The following is a 20,503-nucleotide window of genomic DNA, read 5'->3' as shown; positions in this document are numbered from 1 at the left end:
CAAGTTAATTTATATGAAATATGAGACTAATCAATAACCACTATTTAAGATTTTATATTTTAGATGTTTTACTAATACATTGAAAATAATATTTTAATTTAATTTTTAATTTATAATTATTCATTAGATCATATCTCAAAATATAAAGTCTGTAGGTACATTTTTAGATAACTATCAACATATAACTATTCATTCGGTGTATAATTTGTTATTTATTTAAAAAAAATATTTAAAACATTTTGTTTACGGTAGAAGAATAATTACATTTTTTTTATAAACATTTGGTAAATAATATATTCTCGAAATCAATGCAAGTGCAGGGTTGTAAAAAATGCGCGCTTAATCAAGTTTATAGCTTACACTTTATAGTTCGATTCACTTTAATGGACCTATCACGTAAGGGTCAAATTAATGCTTAAGGGTCTTACATTAAATATACTAAAACGATCCAAACGGATGTTTGTGCAAACATAAGTACAATTGAATTGGGTGTTAGACTAATACGATTTAATTATTGTACATTTATTCACCAGAAATCTTTTGAAGTTGACGATAATATGATTTAATTGCGGGGAGCAAGCGTACATTTCTTTGATGAAATGTCCTGTCCACTTCCTGGTGTCGGTTTTAACTTAATCGGAAGACCCTTTTGCTAATTTACTATGGATATCGATTTTTCACTTATTATAAGAAAAAAAATATGATGGTTCGGTTTATTTATTGGTTATAATACAAAACTAATACAATGATTACAACTGAAATTTACATATATTAAAATAAGTTACGATTTAAATCGATATAGTCTTGATTTCACTATAATTTCACTAATAAATTAATAACTATTTAAATATATTTTCGCTTTTATGTATGTAAAATTACACAGTTTTATTTTGTTTTGAAATCGCAATTATTTTTATAATTTTTAAAATAATACACTTATATTTTAAGTTATAACTAATATCAAGTATTTATAAAATTTATTATTAATATTTTATTCAATTAATCCGTAAAACTATCCGGAATACGTCAGAGATGTGATAGCATTGTTTCGTCTGGTCGGTATAAATTAATATCTTCTGGTAATACTTACACGCTTCCGAGTTCCTTAAATTTATATCTTCTCAGGTACCTATTTTGAAATAGTAGCCTTATCAGGCTTAGATTCGGACATAACCGATTATCAGCTCATTACTCTTATTTAGGGCTTAACTCTTCATACTATACCGTCTTGGGTTGATGGTTGATGTCTAACGAAATTAATTTTTAAAATTCCCTGCTTTTTTTCAATTCAGCTAGAGACTCACTATTTTTATTACTGTTCTATATGACCTTAGATTCGAACAAGGGTCTTAAATCTTAATTTAATCTTTAATAAAATTAAAATATGTTATTAAATATCTTGTCTCTACTTATGAAATTTGATTAAAAGTTTAAAAACTGGCTGAACATAACTTGTAAAAGATGCATTTAAAGTTTAAACAAAGAAAGCGAAACACACTATATTCAAGCAGTATTCATATTATAAAAGATATCACATTATATTTGTTATTCGTTAAACACTAATAATTATTTTTAAAAACAAAGAGGCTGAATTAGTTATTTATATTTATTATAAGTTTTTTAATACAACATTTTTAAGCACTTTTTGAAATTTACATTCATAAGATTGTCGACATTTTTATTTTCAGTAGAATTATTTTATAATTAAAAAAAAAAACTAATGAATAATGTTCAAATTCTAAAATACAACCTTTAAAACTACTCAAATTTCATTTTTTTGGTATGGTATATAATTACGATTAGCAAGCCAGATAGTAATCCTTTTAAACACAATATTAATAAAATACTTTTATTATTTCATTATTTTTCTTTGTTTTTGTCTGTTTGGTTCTAACTTCGTAGTATTTATTTTGATAAAATAAAAATAAATATTTTTCTGTTATTATTTAATAAACAATCACGTACTGATGTTATTTGATTGTTTTTTATTTGACTAGCTAATAACAATAATATGAATTATGCATTATGAGTTATGACTTAAATATTTTATGAACATTTCAATTTAATTTGATGAAATAAATGCATACCAAACTATTATTTTTGCACGTTAACAAAAATATTATGACTATTTAATGTTGAAAGTATTAAGTATTGATAAAGCAAAATAAAATTGGTGTCATAAAATAATACAATAAATCCTAAACAAATATAATAGTATATTATTTTATACTTTCAAGTCTCTATTTTTTAATTTTTGTTTATTTTATTTTATATAAAATCCACACAATGCTTGTAACAGTTAAAAATCAAATAATTCTTTTGCATAACGAAAACACCAATAATTAATTGCGAATCACTAATTGGATATCATTAAACAAATATGTACTTAGCATTTGAATAACTAACAGTAATAGGATTTTATTGTTTTAAGCCATACGTGTAACATAATCTATCTAACTGGCATTATTGCCGAGCCAACAATATAATAGTACAATAATACTGTATTAATAATTAATAGAATGTTACTTTGTGATGCTTAAGTACAAACTGACAAATGACGATAATACTGTGTACTTGTTTTTATATATGTTAAATAATAAATTAATTACTCTTCTAACTTCTATACGTTTTTCAAAAATTAATCAGTACTCTTAAACGCATAGAAAATTGTAAAGAATTTTAGGAAGTCGTGTTAGGTTGAAAATCATCATATTTAGTGCAAATCTACTTATTGGAATTATTATGTATCTATTTGATATATGAGTAATAGTTATTAATTTAAACTGTAACAGTATAAACTATAGGTAACTAGTAGTTACTAACTATATACCCATAACGTTTCTATATATATCAGCTGTTCATTTATATGGATAGGCAACTAAAAAAAATGTATTATGTATTTATGTATATATTTATAAATAATACTATCTGTCACCCACGTGCTCTGATCCCGTAAATAGCTGTTTGAAAATTGTGGGACAGTTTCTTTGTCTTATAGTTATTTCAATCATAAAATGCTATAAAGTGTACATACCTTTAAACTTACGCAAAATAATAATAATTTAAGGTGTTTAAAAATTCTCATACATAATGTACTTATCGATAACAAAAACAATTTTTTTTCACATTAATATCATTATTTTTACACCCTGAAAATATATTATAAAATTATATTATAACGTCGTTAAATGAATAACAATAATGATGATTATTAAACAACAACATTGGGCATGGCATTCTGTGGGTTTTCGCATCAATCAGCCCGTTATTGACTACTATACTACTTTTCTATTGGTTATTAATATTATTATTGTATGCGTTTTAATCTATCTTAACTATCTTAATCTCAAGATTAAGTTTGTTAGTCGTATAATCAGAACGCAGTGATTCATACTTCCAACCCCGTAGGACCATTCATAGCGCCGAGCCGTTGTCACTATCATAAACGTCAACAATAATAATTGATTCATCGTCGATTCTATATACACATTCTAAGGTGGGTCGTGGGTGATTGCTTAACTATACGCTACTAAATTCAAATTTTACAGGAGAGACACAAAACTTATTTTGTGTAACTTATTATGTTCCCTTTTCGAAATAAATTACATAAAGATACTTACATAATATAATGTTACTCATAGGAACATGTAGATATGTTTTCACACTAAATAGTGTGTTTAGATACAAATAACATATTTCTGTAAAAATCTGAAAATGTCAAAATATTGGAGATGTTCCCTAACAAAAGTGGTACTAAAACCTCTAGTACACTGTCAAGTATAACAGTAAAAAATTTGGTGACGATAAATGGTATGGATTTGTATGTGACAAAAAATTGGGATTTGCTTTTATAGTATAGATTAATTATAGTAATATGACTAATGATGTGTGAATAATTCGTTTTATGTTATATGTATAAATCATAGTATATTTATTTATTTAATACTCAATTGGCACACACGATACAATAAATAAAATTATCCATTTTTAAGTGATTTTAGGTAATTGATTCAACGAGAAGTTTTTTTTTATGCGTAAATATAAACATAGATAGTTCTTAATGAAATAATATTTTGTTCCGAAATATTTTTCAAAACATTGAACATTTAATTATGAGATTATAGTGTAGAATGTAATAATTAACCCAAGTACTCGTATATACTTTTCAATAAGCCAAAACCATAATATTCAGGGCGTAGTTATGAGGCGAGCAACGTAATAGATGCTTTTAATGAGATTCAGTTTTTAAATTTGTTTTTCTCAGAATTATGAATTTCAAATAATAATATCTTTTTATTTATTTCTATATATATATATATATATATAAAAAATCCCATATATTAAATCACATAGAAAATATTCTATGAGGATTTCAATATACTTTCGATTAATTTAGTTATTACAGAATAATATTAGTTTGATTTTATTTTACTGTGGTATTTTAACATAATTTTATTTGAATAAGGATATTCTTTTTTTTTATTCACAGTTTTTTTTTTTAGCTTTGTAGTATTATTTCAATAATATTTCTTACTTTCAATAAACAAAATGAGTTATATGGTTTAACAAACATCTAAACGTTTATTTATTAAATAGTATATACTCTTATACGTTTAAGTTTAAAATAAATTTATCTTCAAGGTCAACTATTTTTAGAAAAAAAGCTTACTTCAGAACAATTTAAATATTAAAAATTAGTAATAATATTAATTTATATTGTAAGTTTTCACTAACTTTTAAAACATTTTCTTACGATTTACGATTTTTTTAAGATAATTCTAAATAGGTAGTAATTAAATAATATTCTTATCTGATTTTTATTATTCTTACAACATTAAAAGGCAATTTAGACATACGTTTGGTGGTGAAATGTATCTTTAGGGCTTTTTGTAGGGCTTTTATGAAAAGTGGATATTATATAGAGTTTCACCTGTTTGGTAGTTTCATGTATCATCCTTTTGAAATCTAATAGTCGGTATAAACTATAATACACCTATTTACATTAATTTCAAAATATTTCTATATTTACGTTTTACATAATTATGAACCAGATTTAAATTAATCAAAGAAAATATTCTATTACACAGACAAAAAAAAATTTACCATAGCTTTTGATTCTAAATTCTAATTGATTTAATTGAGTAGGTATATTATGTGATCTAACTTTCGCACTCTGTGATAAATCGACGTGTTTCAATTATGAAAGAATGATTTTGTTAAATGTTAATGTAATAAAACTATTTTTCTTAAAGTATAAGAATTATTGATTGTATTTTAAAATTTATTCTCTTGAACGAATTATAATTTGTGTGTGTTATATATTTATTTAGAATTGCATAGTTCTTTAAATAATTGTATAGTTTACATCATTGTGTTTCCTTTAAAAACCATACTCCAATAGGTTTACACGCATGTAATTAAGTCATACATGTTAAGTTTTTTGATAAGAATTATAATAATTGTAATAGAAGACATTTATTTTTCATAACTTATTATCTACCTATACATACAATTTTCAAGTTTGAATAAACTATAAAGTCAATACAAACAAACGACTCAAATTTGTTTTGTATATTTATTTGAGAATAAAATATGAGGAAAACTATTGAGGTCAAATCTAAATCAAACTAAAAAAAAAATCGATTTTACTATTTGCAAATAATCCGATTGATATTGGAATAATTTTTTTCTGTTTACGTTCAAAGTATAACAATGTTTCAATGTGGGTTTATTAACTTAAACACCGATTAGGATTTGACTATGTGGATACATAGAGAGTATTTTGTTTCAATGTAAAACACATGTATTTTTTTTAAGTAGTATTTTGTTCGCATTTTATTAAAAATAAATGCAATCATGTGGAAATACTTTGAAGCCTGTCGTGTTATTTTTGGCACTGATCGCAGATATTTGGTAAACCGCTTGTGCACTCAAGTGTTGGGTGGTTTTAGGTTTGCCGCACAACGCGCTTTTGTTAATTATACGCAATGGTTGTCACCTATAAATATATCTGATGTCTATACACTAGCCGTGGTTATTATAATAGATACGCAATCGAATAACGAAAATGAAGACAAACAGATAATACTAGTGTCGGCACGTTATGTTTGAGATTTTAATGCCAACCACATCGCGTAAATAAAAGTAAATTATTATTATTATTATTTTTTTTTTTTGATATTCAAGCTCGACACAAATTATTTGATCAAATTTTCCATGTCATTTTTACTAGAAAAACACTTTTTTGCTCAAAACGTAACCTATTTTTTGAAAAAAAAAACTAAACTAAATACTTCTTTTAAAATAAAACATAATTTATTTATTGATTTAATTATTTATACAATAAAAATAATGTTGCAATATTATTCATAGGTACATAATATTTGAACATATAGTACAAGGTTCCTCGTAAGATGTTATTATTTATTTGTCGAAATAATAAAATATAGTGTGAGCCTTAATTCTGCAATAGTTTTTTTACGAGTATAAATGTTGAAATTAAATGTTGGACAAATTGTACGTTTGAACGAAGAATAACAATATTTGTTATTTTGTATACTTAAAATTTAAAAATTAAAATAATTTCAAGTATTCAAATACATTTTAAGTATTCTAAACAATAAATTTCATTGAGAATGAGAAATCTTATATTAAGTAACAGTAGAAAAGTGTATTGTTTTTCTTGATAATATTTTTTAGATAATAACAAAATAATAATAATCGGATGATGAAAAATAGTTTTTGTAATTATATTTGAAAGTATTTAAGTATTTTTAGTAATTTTTAATTTCTGTAATAAAAATAAACAAAAAAAACCTTGTATTCTACTTTCAATATTATTTACTTGCAAACAGAAATTGTAAAATCAATGTATTTGTCACACTCTGCTTAGAATCTAAATATTAAGTAAAAATAATAAATAAAAATAAATTTTTGCCATTAAAATATCAAATAAATATCATTTTCAAATATTGTTATATTAAATTAATAATTTATCTTAATTTTATTTAATTTATCAAATTTTTATATAAGTATATAAATTTTATTCATAGTAGCTTTTATTTTCAGCTATAATACAAGTCATACTTAATGTTTGCAATCATAGCCTCTTCATTATTAATAAGATTTATTTAAAATTATTCTCCATTAAAATAATTAGTGTGATACATTTTTTTTCATTAGTAAAATTAGTAAAAGACTATATAAAATTATAGTTAAGCAACAATATCTATGTTTCATAACTTTAAAAGATTGGTACATATTTACAATAATACGAATAATGTTTTTTTGATATAATTGTAATAGTAATAACACCATAAAAAAATCTATAAGTAAATCAAGACACTTGAAGTTTACTATAGCAAAATGTTTTATAAATGAAATTGTTATTATTAATAGTTTTATTGTATACTATTCTTTAATTTACTTTCAATAATATAAAACCATATTTTCCATTAGATAATTGAATTTCATTTTTTAAATTATGTTCAAAAATATATATTATTACTTTTATTGTATACTTTAAACGAGTTATTAAATTAATTATGATTATAACGTGCGAAACAGTTTATAATAGAATTTTATCAGTTAATATATTTTTATTACCTAATAATTTGCATACTAAATTTAAGTCTTAAGTTATTTTTTAAACTTCATGTCAATTAAATGGAGACAAAAGTACAAAAGAAAAACTTCTTGTTAAGTTGATGGTTTTGAGTCTTCACTTTTCTTATAATTTTAATTATAAAAGAAGTCGAAGTACAAAAATCAATTTTTCTGTCTGATGGCCGACAAGAGTCTAACTTTTTCTCTATAACTTAAGTAGTTCTTTAATGAGTTTTAATTATGTTTATTTATTATTGAATAAAATTAATTAACATAAATATTTGATTAATAAATAATTATCTACGTATTATATTATGAACAATTCATAAAATTAGCATACACTTGAAACACTGAATTTTTTAAATATTTAATTAAAATCAATTTATGAAATATAAAAGATGAAAAATAAAAATGAAAGGTACCTACACGTGTATAGAGATATTTGTTAGGAATGAAGGAAATATATGTTTAAATATTAACAAAATATATTATAATTTATGAAGTGTTTTATTTCATATACATTCAGTGATTATCATAATATTATTAGATAATATAGGTATGATTTATATTTTAATTATTTAAGTATTGATTAAAATCAGGTAACCGTGAAAAAATTGAATTGAATTCATTTAAAGTTTATTAATTTTGGTTGAAACTTGTTTAACTTAAGGTCTATTGTGTTGTGCATTAAAAATTAAAAAAGAAAATCGTCCTTTTAATTTTTATATACACATTTATTTTATATTTGATATAATCATCTATACATCTCATTCGTTTTATTTTATTCTACTTTTTATTAACTAATCAAACTATTGAATATATTTTTATTTCGAGGTACAAGTACTTGTGAAAATGTTTGGTGATTGTCAATTTCAATTTCCCTATAAAGAAATAGTACATTAGTACTTTAATACTCTGTACAATTACGTGTACGCGTATTACATGGTTAAATTCTTATGCAGAGAAGAATAAGTGAACCAAATAATCTTAAAGTTTTTAAGATACAACTTTTAATTAATTTTAACTTATTAACGAATGCATCGAACACGAGTATACTAACAGATTATACATGGAACTTATATAATAGGTATTAAACTAACAAAAAAATCTTACTAGAGAGATTCTAAAAAAAATGCAATTTAAATTCAATTACAATGAAGGAATTAAAATACTATACACTCGCAATAATTAAAGTTAATATTATTTTGTGCAAAAGCAATCATCAAGTTAAACGCCCTATTACATATTACTTAATCTGTGGGTAAAGTTATAAGTTTAGTATAGATAACTTCAGTTTTATATGAATATAATAAAAATATATAATAAAATAAAACAAACCATTTTTAGAATCACAATAGGTAATTTAATATTACTTGATAATTATTTATAAACTTTTGCATACTATTAAAGTTTGTTGTACGACCAACAACCGAATACTAACTACACAACAACGAGTTGTTATAGGACAATTGATTCATTCCAATCACTGTTAAATTTTAAAGTTGTAACAATGGACTTTTTGATTTGTGTTACATAAGACACAATTACTGAATTACCTGACTAAAGTTTGAGATTATGGAAACAATTTTCATCTGTATGTCACAAACAACATGATGCAATTAATTAATACGACTATTGAAGAATCTTTTGTTTTTTACCATATTTTGACTTCAATAATAATTTTTAGGAACCAGCACTTTAATAAATAATAAAACGGGTAACGAATAACGAAAATTATAAAACCGTAATGGAAAAAAAAAAAAAAAATAATAAATTAATATTCATGAAACGTAATGTTAAGTTGTAAAATAAGGCTTAATTAATTATTAAAATTTAAAATTCACAAATAAAAAATTCTTGATTGTAATTTTACAGTTATTATTTAGATTTATGATCTACATTAATACATTATAAAATAATGTTTGATAATCGCTGATTAATTCAAGTATCAAGAGTTAGTAAGTTTTCTAATTATGGCGAATGATTTGTTGTTAACTGGAAACAGACATTAAGGTGTTTTGTAATTTCACTTTTTTCTAAGAATAATACAAAATTGTCTTAAATGTCATTAACGAAAAAAAAATACCATTGTAAAATTATAGTTTCTCTAAAATCTTCAATAATAGGTAAAATATAAGTATTTATATTAATTACATATATATGATGTCTTACTAAGTTAATAAATCTTTGTCTTATGTCTCAAAGCATCATATTTAGTGTTTTATCAGTGTAACATTTGTAATAAGTCAATGCTAAGTCGCATAACTTATCGCTAAAAATGTAATGAACTAATAGTGAAATACGTATTCTAAGCTTTTCTACGAAAGAGATAATCAGAAACTGAATACACATAAAAGTCGGAAATGTGATTGGCTTAGATGACGACGTGCCTGAAATAATGATCAATTACTTAAACAATTAGAGTTGATCACCGTCAAATTGCATTTATATAAATCAACATCACACATATCGCTTGTACTTTTCATACTTCAGCAAAACCAGGGAAAAAATAATTGCGAGAATCGATGCGAAAATTATTACGGAACCTAACATAAATATCTTTAAAATACTTACCTTTTTACTATTCCAGTTAAATGATTCAGAACTAACTAACTTCAGAAAAAGAAGAATTCATCATTTGGTAGAATAAGAAAAAATAGTCTTTAAATTGCATCAACAAAGGCATAGCAGCAATAATTACAATACCACGTCTGACGATCTAGAATAAATGGAAGTGACCGTCTGGGTGTGTGGATAGTTTGACGTGGCTATTTGAGCGTGAAAACGTTTTAATAATGCAATTCTTTTACATTCCTTCGACTAAAATATAAAAGATGTAACAATATAATTTTTTTGGATAGAAATATTATTTTACGATATCAAAATCAATCAAAATCACTTGCATTACTAGAAAACTTCTACAGTAATTATTTTAGTTGATCGGAAGCGCCGTGGTTTGATGTACCTACTGGTATGATAGACGGTTACTTATTATAATATATTGCATTATAGTAATTTATCATACTATATAATATTATAATCAAACTATACGAGAAGTGAAATTGTTCTACTTAAACATAACAAATATTTACAACATTTATTAATAAAATAAGATCTTGATTAATACCTTTTTACTGAAAATAATTTTATTTCATTATATATATTTATAAGTTCTGCACAATTAGAAGAATTTGGTGGTCTAAATAAAGTTGTACGTGTAATGCTTAAGTTTATACAAGGACTTACAGTTTATAAGTACTGAAATGCATAAATAAACACCGCTCGTGGTTCAGAGGCTGAAAAACAGAGTAGTTGTCATTAATCGTTTGAAAAATAGAGCGGAACCAAGGAACCAACATTAACTGTATTCAGTGAATCGATTTTTGGATTATCAAAAGTAGCTAAGGTAACATTACTATACATAATCACATACAATATAATAATATAACATATTATTATTTATAAGCACGCGAGAGTATAAAAAGGAACAGATCGGTTTGAGATCGCTACGTTCCAGCCACGTCTTTCCCCAGGTTTGCTCATTGTGTTCTAGTGATTGACAAAGTCTTATTGAATTTTAGGATGCAATACTGTCAAGTCTATCATTGAAAAAAGTAAAGCGACAAAAACGAAATGAAATTCCACTGGAAATACCACTTTAAAAATACCAGACACTATTTCAAATTCAAAGTGTACACACCATCAGCTGCAGGTATAACTGAGGTATATTTTGTACTAGACAATAGTGGACCAAGCGAGAATCATATTTTTTAACTTTTTTTAAGAAATTATGGTTTAAATATTGTATACAGTTCCAAAAAATCGTATTGTGGCGCAACATTTAAAATTGCTCTAGCTATTTTTTCTCAAATTTGCCTTTAGAAAGTACAATCAGGTAGAGACTATAATATGTATTATAATTAATTAGAATGAGAAAATAGACTTACTAAAAATTAAAAATATAAGTTCGAATTATTAAAAAAAGGGTTAAAAGGATATTAAAAGTTGTTTAAAATTAAGAACATTGGGAAACTTTGTCATTTTTGAGAGAGATAGTCCAAAATATTTTCGTACAGTTATTTGAAAACCCCAATTTCGAGAAAAAAGCATAAAGCTTTGAGATTTCTATACTAAGGATGGCTCTGTCTAAAATAACATTGATCACTTTCTTTGTTTTTTAGTGATATTTAACTCGTTAAATTTTTTTTTTTAAGTAATATCTAAACTTAACAAGTAAATTGTGTTCTGTTTCGATTTAAACAATACAATGATCTATAACTATATGTTCTACATTCCATGCGTTTTGACGGCCACAGATTTGTCATGAAGTGTCATATTTAACGAGTATAAATATTGTAGGATCGCCATCGAATAGCTGAGGTTGGGAGACCGGAACGTATATGACATTTTTGTGCTTATCAACCGGATATTGCTTTCGGTTCACGAGACAGGCATCGGCCATAGGGTAAATGATAAAAAAAAACACATTTTCAATACATGAGGCAACATTAGGTTTATTTATTCGGACGAAATTGAGAAATTAATTTATGCTATACAAAATAGCCTAACGTCATAAAAACTTCACCAAAATCAACAAACAAAAGGTCACCTTGTGAGAAAACATCGATCACAAACGGTTATCGAGAAGATATAATTATATTATGTATGTGCGTTTTTACACATTCCGTCGACGTGGACAGCATTCACCATCATTTATGACACCGGATAACCTATGTCTACTCTATATTATGATGTTGGTTCAATAGCACAGAGCAATTTTCTCGAACGACTATCTCGCACTCGCTTCGTCACACGTATAGTCGTGAGGGAAAAACAAACTGACGTTGTAAACACGAATATGCGTTTAGTATTTATTACGTCGGGGCACGTCGAACGTAATTAATAGTAACGTTATACAATACGAGAATACTGACCACGGTGGTAATTTAAAACAATATCGTAGGCTTAAGGAACGTTACCAGTGCAAACAACAGTGTGCAATTTGCGTCGCCCCTCGTTGCGCACTGCCAACGTGGCATTTTTCTAACTTTTTTTTCGAGTAGCTAAAGAGTAGCGTGTAGGAAAAGAAAGTAAAGTGATAGCGCGCGCGCAAAAAAGAGAGCAAAATATAGTGAACCCTAAAAGTTCGATAGACTTAATGACTAACCGAAATTCTCAATATAAAATGCCATATTGTGGCCGGTTCTTACGCGCACCTCGGAGAAGTAGAGGGGAGAACTTGTGCAAGTTCCATACAGATAGATAATGTTATCGTCGATAGGCGGATTGCATGGCTGGCGGTACGAGATACGCTTACGTCGAAAATTATATAATATAATATATTTAATATTTATAAAATGTTTCACTCGGTTAGGTTAGGTTAGGTTCGTCTCGAACGGTTATTTCCAGTTACCTTCGAATCGTATACACGTCGTTTTGTTTTTCAAAATTGATAATACACCTAACATGAACAACTTCTATAAGTATTCCTAACTTACTGATTCGACTTGAACAGTTTTAAGTTTATATCAATTATTAAATATAATTCAATATTATTAAATAATTATAAACACCTGTGGAGGAGAAAGTGTCTGATCATGAACAATGTGTAGATTGTAGATTTTATTATTGGTTTTTATAAAATGTATTCAAGTTTGTAGTTAATTGATGTATTTCAATTGTGTATAGGTATTTTCATTTGCAATTAAATTCTGTAAACATATTGCGGGCCACTATAAAATTTGTTTCAGCTGAACAAGTCAACAAACGAAAATAATTAACTTTACGTCTTGCGTGAAACTGTTCAAATTATATCAGTAAATTAGAAGTTCCTAATTTGTTTGTATAAAAGTTCTTGTTAATCCAAAAGATGTACTTGTTTTAAAGGTGTAACAAGAAATATAACAGTCGTTGTCACAACTCATTTTTCTATTTCAAATGCCACAAACAAATATAAATTAAAATTAAACAATTTACTATCTACGCGTACGCGTACATTATCTTCTTATTTCATTTTCAAATAAGTATTTATTTAAATTTTTTTTTTTATGTATGTATGTATAATATGACTTAAATATTTATAAATATTAAAATATTGTATAGGTGTTAACTATTTTTATACAAAGTGATTCATCAAGTATTATTATCCTATTTTTTTCAATGACGTAGTAATTAAAAACCTAGGTTTCAGTTAAATATCATACTTTTAAATTCTTCGGGTTATTTATATTAATACCTATATTTAATATTTTCAAATAAATTATCTACTAAATAATTAGTGTAAGATGTAAAAAAAAGGGTTCTTTTTGAAAAACAGAAGTTCATAGTATCACCACAAAATACTCCTTAAGAAGCAAAAAAAAATTCAAGAATTTGAAAATATAGTCTTTGAGTATAATGTTCAAAATGTTTAAATATCAGAATTTGAATAAATTTGTTACTATAGGAAAAAATATAGGTATTCATAGTGAATTACCCTGATAACATATATTTAAATGATTAATACAAATTAAATGTATTTATAATTTATACACAATATCTTGTAGTATCAAAATAAATAAATAAATAGTAGAATAATTTGTAAACCTTATATATATAAAAGAACAGGCCTCTTTTATTTACCTTTTTTATGTATCAATTTTGTGATGTTATTTTTTTTTTTTTAATTTACTTTTATTATTTTATCAAACAATTTATTTTAACCGATTTCAACCCTTTTAAATCAACATTTTAAAAATTGGGTGACCTGGTGATAGTTAGCTTATTTGCGAAACAATTCTGTGAAAAAAAATAACTGAAGGTATTTGTATATATTTTTTTTATTTAAAAAATTTAATAAAAAAAAATTAAAAAATAAATAAAATAAGTTAGGTTGTTATAACAACTACGTATACAAAAAAAATAAATAATAATAAAAAAATAAATAAAATAATTCAAAAACGAAATACAGTAGCCACAGTAACCACGGTTTGTATATCGGTTGTTTGTTTTTAGAATTGGTATTTTAACGAGCAACGAAGTGCACAGGGTCAACTAGTAATATATACAAAGGCGTGCATAGCTTTTTTCAATGGGAGGGAGATGAACTGTATTTTGTTTTGTTGATTGTCATAGACACAAAATGTTCTTATAGGTATACATTGATATATATATATTTATACATTGATATTTTAGAAGTAGGTTGATATATATTATATTATATACATACTTACATTTTATTCTAAAATTATTACTGATAACTTTAAAACTATATTCTATATATAGCTAAACATATTCAAAATAAAATAATTAATAATCATTAATACTAACAATAAAATTGTACTTCCAACGCACCAAAATTGCGACTAGTTAATTCGCAAAAAAAGTTGACAGAGTAACTATTAAACACAATTATTATTGCACAGTGAAAACTAAACTTGAATTTCAAAACGTACGAGGTACGATCAAAGTCATAGATAAATACTCAACAGTCTACAGACTGCAGTTAAGTTATTTTATTATAGTTCAGTTATTCACCATTCGGTTGATTAGGAAACTTACTATAGTACATATCTATTACCTATATATATTTTATATCTTTGATAATTATTAACATAACTAAAAATTAAAACCAATTATACATTACCTTTTTTTCGAAAAAAGCGAAACTATAGCAAGAAACTTAAGCAAATGCATAAAAAAAAAGTTCATGAGAGGATAAGAAACCCTCATCCCCCGTGAACACTCCCCTAAATATATATAAGGTATGCTTAAAATAAATTAATAATAATAAATAATTAATGTAATTAGTAAATATTTTATCTAAAAATGAATTACTTAATTGTGAAAGAACTATGTGATGTTAAATTGGTAAAACTACTTCACGAAGTGTGATAAAGCCATTTCTATTTCATGAAAAGATCGATTTCGCCTAAGTGGCTGTGGCATATACATACTTTTATCAATTTTGTTTATTGTATATTGACATAGATTGCAAATATTCATTAAAATAAAAAAGGTTTAAAAATATATGTGTACGTTTTACTGATCTTTAATTAAGCTAAGTTCTTTTGTTCTATTTATCTTGTTGTTACTTTTACAGTTTACATCTTTTAGAAAAAAAAATAACTTTTAACTTTCATGTTTCTATATTGAACTTAACGAAATAAAAAATAAATAACTAATGCTTTCTTGTTCTATTAACATTACACGTATTACATATCTATTCGTATATTACATAAAAAAATAATTGTAAATATAATACTTGAACACTATTTTTTTTATTGATATGATTAAATAAATTGTATTCCCAACGGAAATTTAATTTAGCGCTATATTCCTAAGAATACGGGTTTTTAATAACCAATTTAACCATTTTGGATGGTTTTGTGAAATGTTAAAGTTATTAAGATTTTAAATAGCATTATTATTCATAAAAGGTTTGAATTTTAACATGTGCCTTCGGTACAAAAATCGTAAATTAGGACTAAAATATGCACAAATATTTTGATTACTTGGCTATATCTAAATATTCTAAACCATATTCAAATGATTTATTTTTTTTTACTAAACACAAAATGATTTAACTAGAAAATGTATTTTTTTAGTTATTGGTATTATTTATTTTTGTTAGTTTCTTGATACATTACCAAACTTTTTAATTCATTTTTACTTTTTGTTATTTTATTATTTTATTCCAGTTCCAAAATTAAATAAAATTTAAACATAAGTGATATAATGAAAAATAATTATTAATAATCTAAACCTAACCTAACCTACTATATTAGTACTGTTATGTTTGTAAACAAGATATAATATATTATATTTTAAGACTGGCGAAGAGCTAAAATATGCTATAATATTCATATATTCAAAACTATCGTAAATAAAAATAGTGTTATTCAGTTAGTGAAATGGATCTTTTATCTTTAAATATTATTGAAATCTCTAAAAAATATTCTGTATTATAGTAATTATTAACGAAAATCGAAAAGTGAGTATAAGTCTTTTGTATAGTCATCGTATAATTGTGTGTATAATATTCCATTAATAACAAGAACTATAATATCAATAAATATCACATACAAAATACAATTTCAACTTCAATGTAATACAATATAAATATTAAGTAATAAAATATGATTTAATCCACATAATCTATATGAATAATTATGATTATAGTTTTTATAAAAAGGTAATTTTAAGTAAAACCTATGTATATATATTTATATTACCTCTCAAATTGTAGGCTTTTGTCGCTTTGGCAGAATTAATTTGTGGACATCACATTTCACATTTTACAATTTAACCCATTATGTAAATGTAGTTTGTTAAACTATTTTTTAAACCAAAAATATATTCATACTTCTTCACTGTAATTTATTTAATACAATTTTACTTCACTACCTACCACATGTTGGAATTTTTTTGAACAAGGTAGCAGTCTATATATTCGCAAGTATATAACTTTGTATCTTATACCTAGTTAAAAGCAAACTATAAAACTATTTTAAAATGTATTTTGAAAAGTTTTCTACTATACCAGTCGGAGTAACTCGCTATAATCCACCACATACGACAGTAAATCAAGTAAACTGTTGTTAACTATATAATAGCATTGTTATTACATTAACACTACGAGAAATAAAAAGATAAAATGTATTTTACTTGGGTAGATAAATATAAAATGTATAAAATTATTTAAAAAACCTAATAAATAATACAATAGTCATAATTATGCGAATATCCCAGCCATAGCCTATACGTGTATATATTATAATAGAACACAAAACATTAGTAGACCGGTACTAGTTGTCACATGGGTTGGTTGTCACAAAGTTAATAACTCTGAAACTCTGTGGTATTTTAGATTTATGTCTGTTATATGAACTATAAATTACCACGATAAATATATTCATTTTTATCTCGGCCACTTTAAGACGAAAAAGTGAAATTTACATCTGTGAGTAATTTTTTTTCATAAATACTTTTAATATTTTACATATGGTTTACTATTTCATTTATCTGGGACAATTGACTTCGTGATTATGTAAATACAAACCCCAAATCAACGATATAGGTTGTTACAAATTCCATAGTTTTAAAGAAATGTACAAAATGTGTTCTGGTTTAATATCAGTGTTTGTTTTTGTATGTATGTAATATATTCTTGAGATGGTATTTTAAATAATGTGACAAACAGAATTTGAAAAAAAATACAACTTTCTTTTAAAAAAATAAACTATATAGTAAACATTATGACAACTAGCTTATGTGTGTTTTTTCTATTCATATTTATAATTAGATAACTAGTGCGTAAAATTGTTATAGACCGTATATTAAGAAAATAATTAATTTCGCTGTTAAGGTATGGTTAGGTTAAATACATCGTTTAAATTTTGATTTAGTTACTTTTATAGCTGCTTTATGCACTTTTCCATAAACCCATTGCCATAGTAATAATATATTGTGCGTTCCTACATGAGAAATACTAAAAACAATGTATTATTATCCTTTTGTGTGGTAATAAATTATAATTTCAAAAATCAAAAATACAAACTACTTATTATAGTTTTAAAATATTAAAACAAAAATATTATTTTCATGGAAATTAACATTTAATATGTTCTTATTTATATTTGTTCAGGGTGTTGGAGAGTCTGTAGCTTCGGTGAGAGTGGTCACATGGCACAAATTGACTGTGCGATCAAAAGCTAATCGAAAATCTACAATTGGCAATAAATCGACATTGTTCAAATCTGTGCAGAACGGTAATACGAATGATGATACTCTGGTCAACGAAAACGTCACGGTTACTACGACGTTGTGTAATGATAATAGTTACATTAACGACAAAAATATTTGAAGGAAAAAGAGTGACAAAATACACGAGTTATAATATTATTGTTCTTTTTAAAATATCAGTTTTTATTTATAAAAACATGTACACGATAATCTGGTACAATCTGTGAACTAACTACAAGTCAACGACTATTGTTCATATAGATATCATAATAATATTATTCCATAAAAAAGCTACAAGAAAAATAAATAAATAAACTGTTTGTGTGAATATTATCTGGTCGTATAAATACTGTTTATGGTTATTATATTTTAAATCATATTATTAGGTATCTATACAATAATATTCATTCTTTTGAATTTATATAAACATAATACCTATTAATTGTATAAATAATTATACATTTTTATCATAATATAGTTTATACAAATTAATATCACCTATAGGTAATACTTTTTGGATTAATTATAATTATAAGTAAAAGGTTCTTAGCAAAATATTGACTTTTGTGTTTAAGTATTTTTTTTTATATAAAACCATTAAAGTTGCATAAACGATTCTTTTTTTTATTTTTTTGTTTTTTATTATTATTATTATTTTATTTTTTTGTGAATATAAAATAAATAAATATTATATGTTAAACAAGTAATTTATATTTAATCTCCGTGAGATAGTTCAAATTTAAATAATGTTGGTGTTATTTTTTATGATCAATGATCATTATACATATAAAAACAATTGTATACGCGATAAATGTAAATTGTAATATATCTTATTGTTAAATATAGTAAAAATTCAAATAGTATAGTAAACGCAAACATTAAACATGATTTACAATATTAAAATCAGTTAATATTACAATAACGTGTTTCATATTATAGTGATGATGTATTTTATGTAAGCTCCCCATTCCCATATTGTTGTGAAGTATTTAGTTGTCTAGTAATAATTACAAATAATTATAGATACGAGTATTACAGCTAAGAAGATATCAATACGATATTTATGATATGTATATTGTTTGTTAGCTAAGTACCATTCAATGTTATTATTTTAAATTCATTTAAATTAATGATTATACATTTTAATGTTTAGCTTGAAATTTATGGAAAATAAATTCATAAAAATTATTGGTTCAAAATATTTCAGTTGTATTTATTTATTACTAGCAATCATCCACGTGCTCCAATCCCGTGGATAGTTGTTTGCAAATTGTGGGGTTATTTCTTTGTTTCAATTATTTCAATCATCTATAGGTACTATACTAAAGTATAGTTTATACTTTATTATAGTAAAGTAATTATAATTTAGATTTACAACATTGTAAGTATTTCGCACTTTTTAAATATATTATAATACCTATAGTATTCAATCTGATGCAAACATTATTATCAGATGTTCCAATATAATTAAACCACACCGTAAAGAAATTAGAGATAAAATAAAATATTATATTATATATTAGTTTTTGAATAATTATTAATTAGCTTTTATTTTTTATGATGAGATTTTTTTACTATATTTACTAAATAATTTTGTGTCAATGTAACGATGTAAAATATACGCCTAACTTAAAATTTTTAATAACAAACTGGTAAACAATGTATTTTTGAAAAAAAAAATGGTAGGGAGCCAATTCAATAGTAAATGCATAGTGGCCAATTCAAAGATACTTAAATATTTAATATCTGTATTTTGGAGCGAATTTAATTGCACCGATAATTTTAAGCCTTATATTTAGTCAAAAACATCCAAATGAATATGAACACATTAACACAGCGTTTCTCAATCTGGCGGTTGTAATCACCTTGACTAGGAGTCGTGTCAGTCAAAAATAATAAAACGCCGATTTACAAAATTAACCTTTTCATTTAAAATTTTGTATTAAAAAAAAAAAAAAAAAAATTTAAAATAAAAATAAAAATAATAATAATAAAATAAGGATATATTAAAAAAAAAGTGAATAATTATTATAAAATAAATGATTAAAGTGATCGTTGAATTTGTTTTACAATTAAAAGTTACTTAATCTGTGGTTCGATATTTAATTAAAATAAATTATTTTCTAGTGATAAAAAACGATTTCTGTATTTAGTTTAAATACTATATGTTAAATTC

At 24.4% G+C, this 20,503-nt stretch overlaps 2 protein-coding genes across 6 annotated transcripts in view; one reads left to right on the top strand and one right to left on the bottom strand.

Moving 5' to 3' along the window:
• Positions 1-18,834, top strand: part of LOC114119520 (adipokinetic hormone/corazonin-related peptide receptor variant I-like) — a 78,177-nt gene extending 59,343 nt beyond the window's left edge. For 4 of the 5 annotated variants that reach the window (XM_027981097.2, XM_027981099.2, XM_027981098.2 and 1 more), the window contains one exon: positions 18,230-18,834. In XM_027981097.2, coding sequence (XP_027836898.2) covers positions 18,230-18,448 — 219 coding nt within the window. In that variant the 3' untranslated portion in view covers positions 18,449-18,834. Of the gene's footprint in view, positions 1-11,186; positions 11,318-18,229 lie in introns of all 5 variants that reach the window. The other variant, XR_007603600.1, reaches the window with a different exon arrangement.
• LOC114119527 (testis-expressed protein 2) overlaps positions 1-20,503 on the bottom strand; it is a 104,023-nt gene that overhangs the window by 15,414 nt on the left and 68,106 nt on the right. The gene's annotated exons all lie outside the window — the stretch shown is intronic.

The sequence above is a fragment of the Aphis gossypii genome, chromosome 1 (assembly GCF_020184175.1).
Source record: "Aphis gossypii isolate Hap1 chromosome 1, ASM2018417v2, whole genome shotgun sequence".
Lineage (NCBI taxonomy): Eukaryota > Metazoa > Arthropoda > Insecta > Hemiptera > Aphididae > Aphis > Aphis gossypii.
Note: the sequence above shows the minus strand (reverse complement) of the source record. Positions and strands in the feature narration are given on the sequence as shown.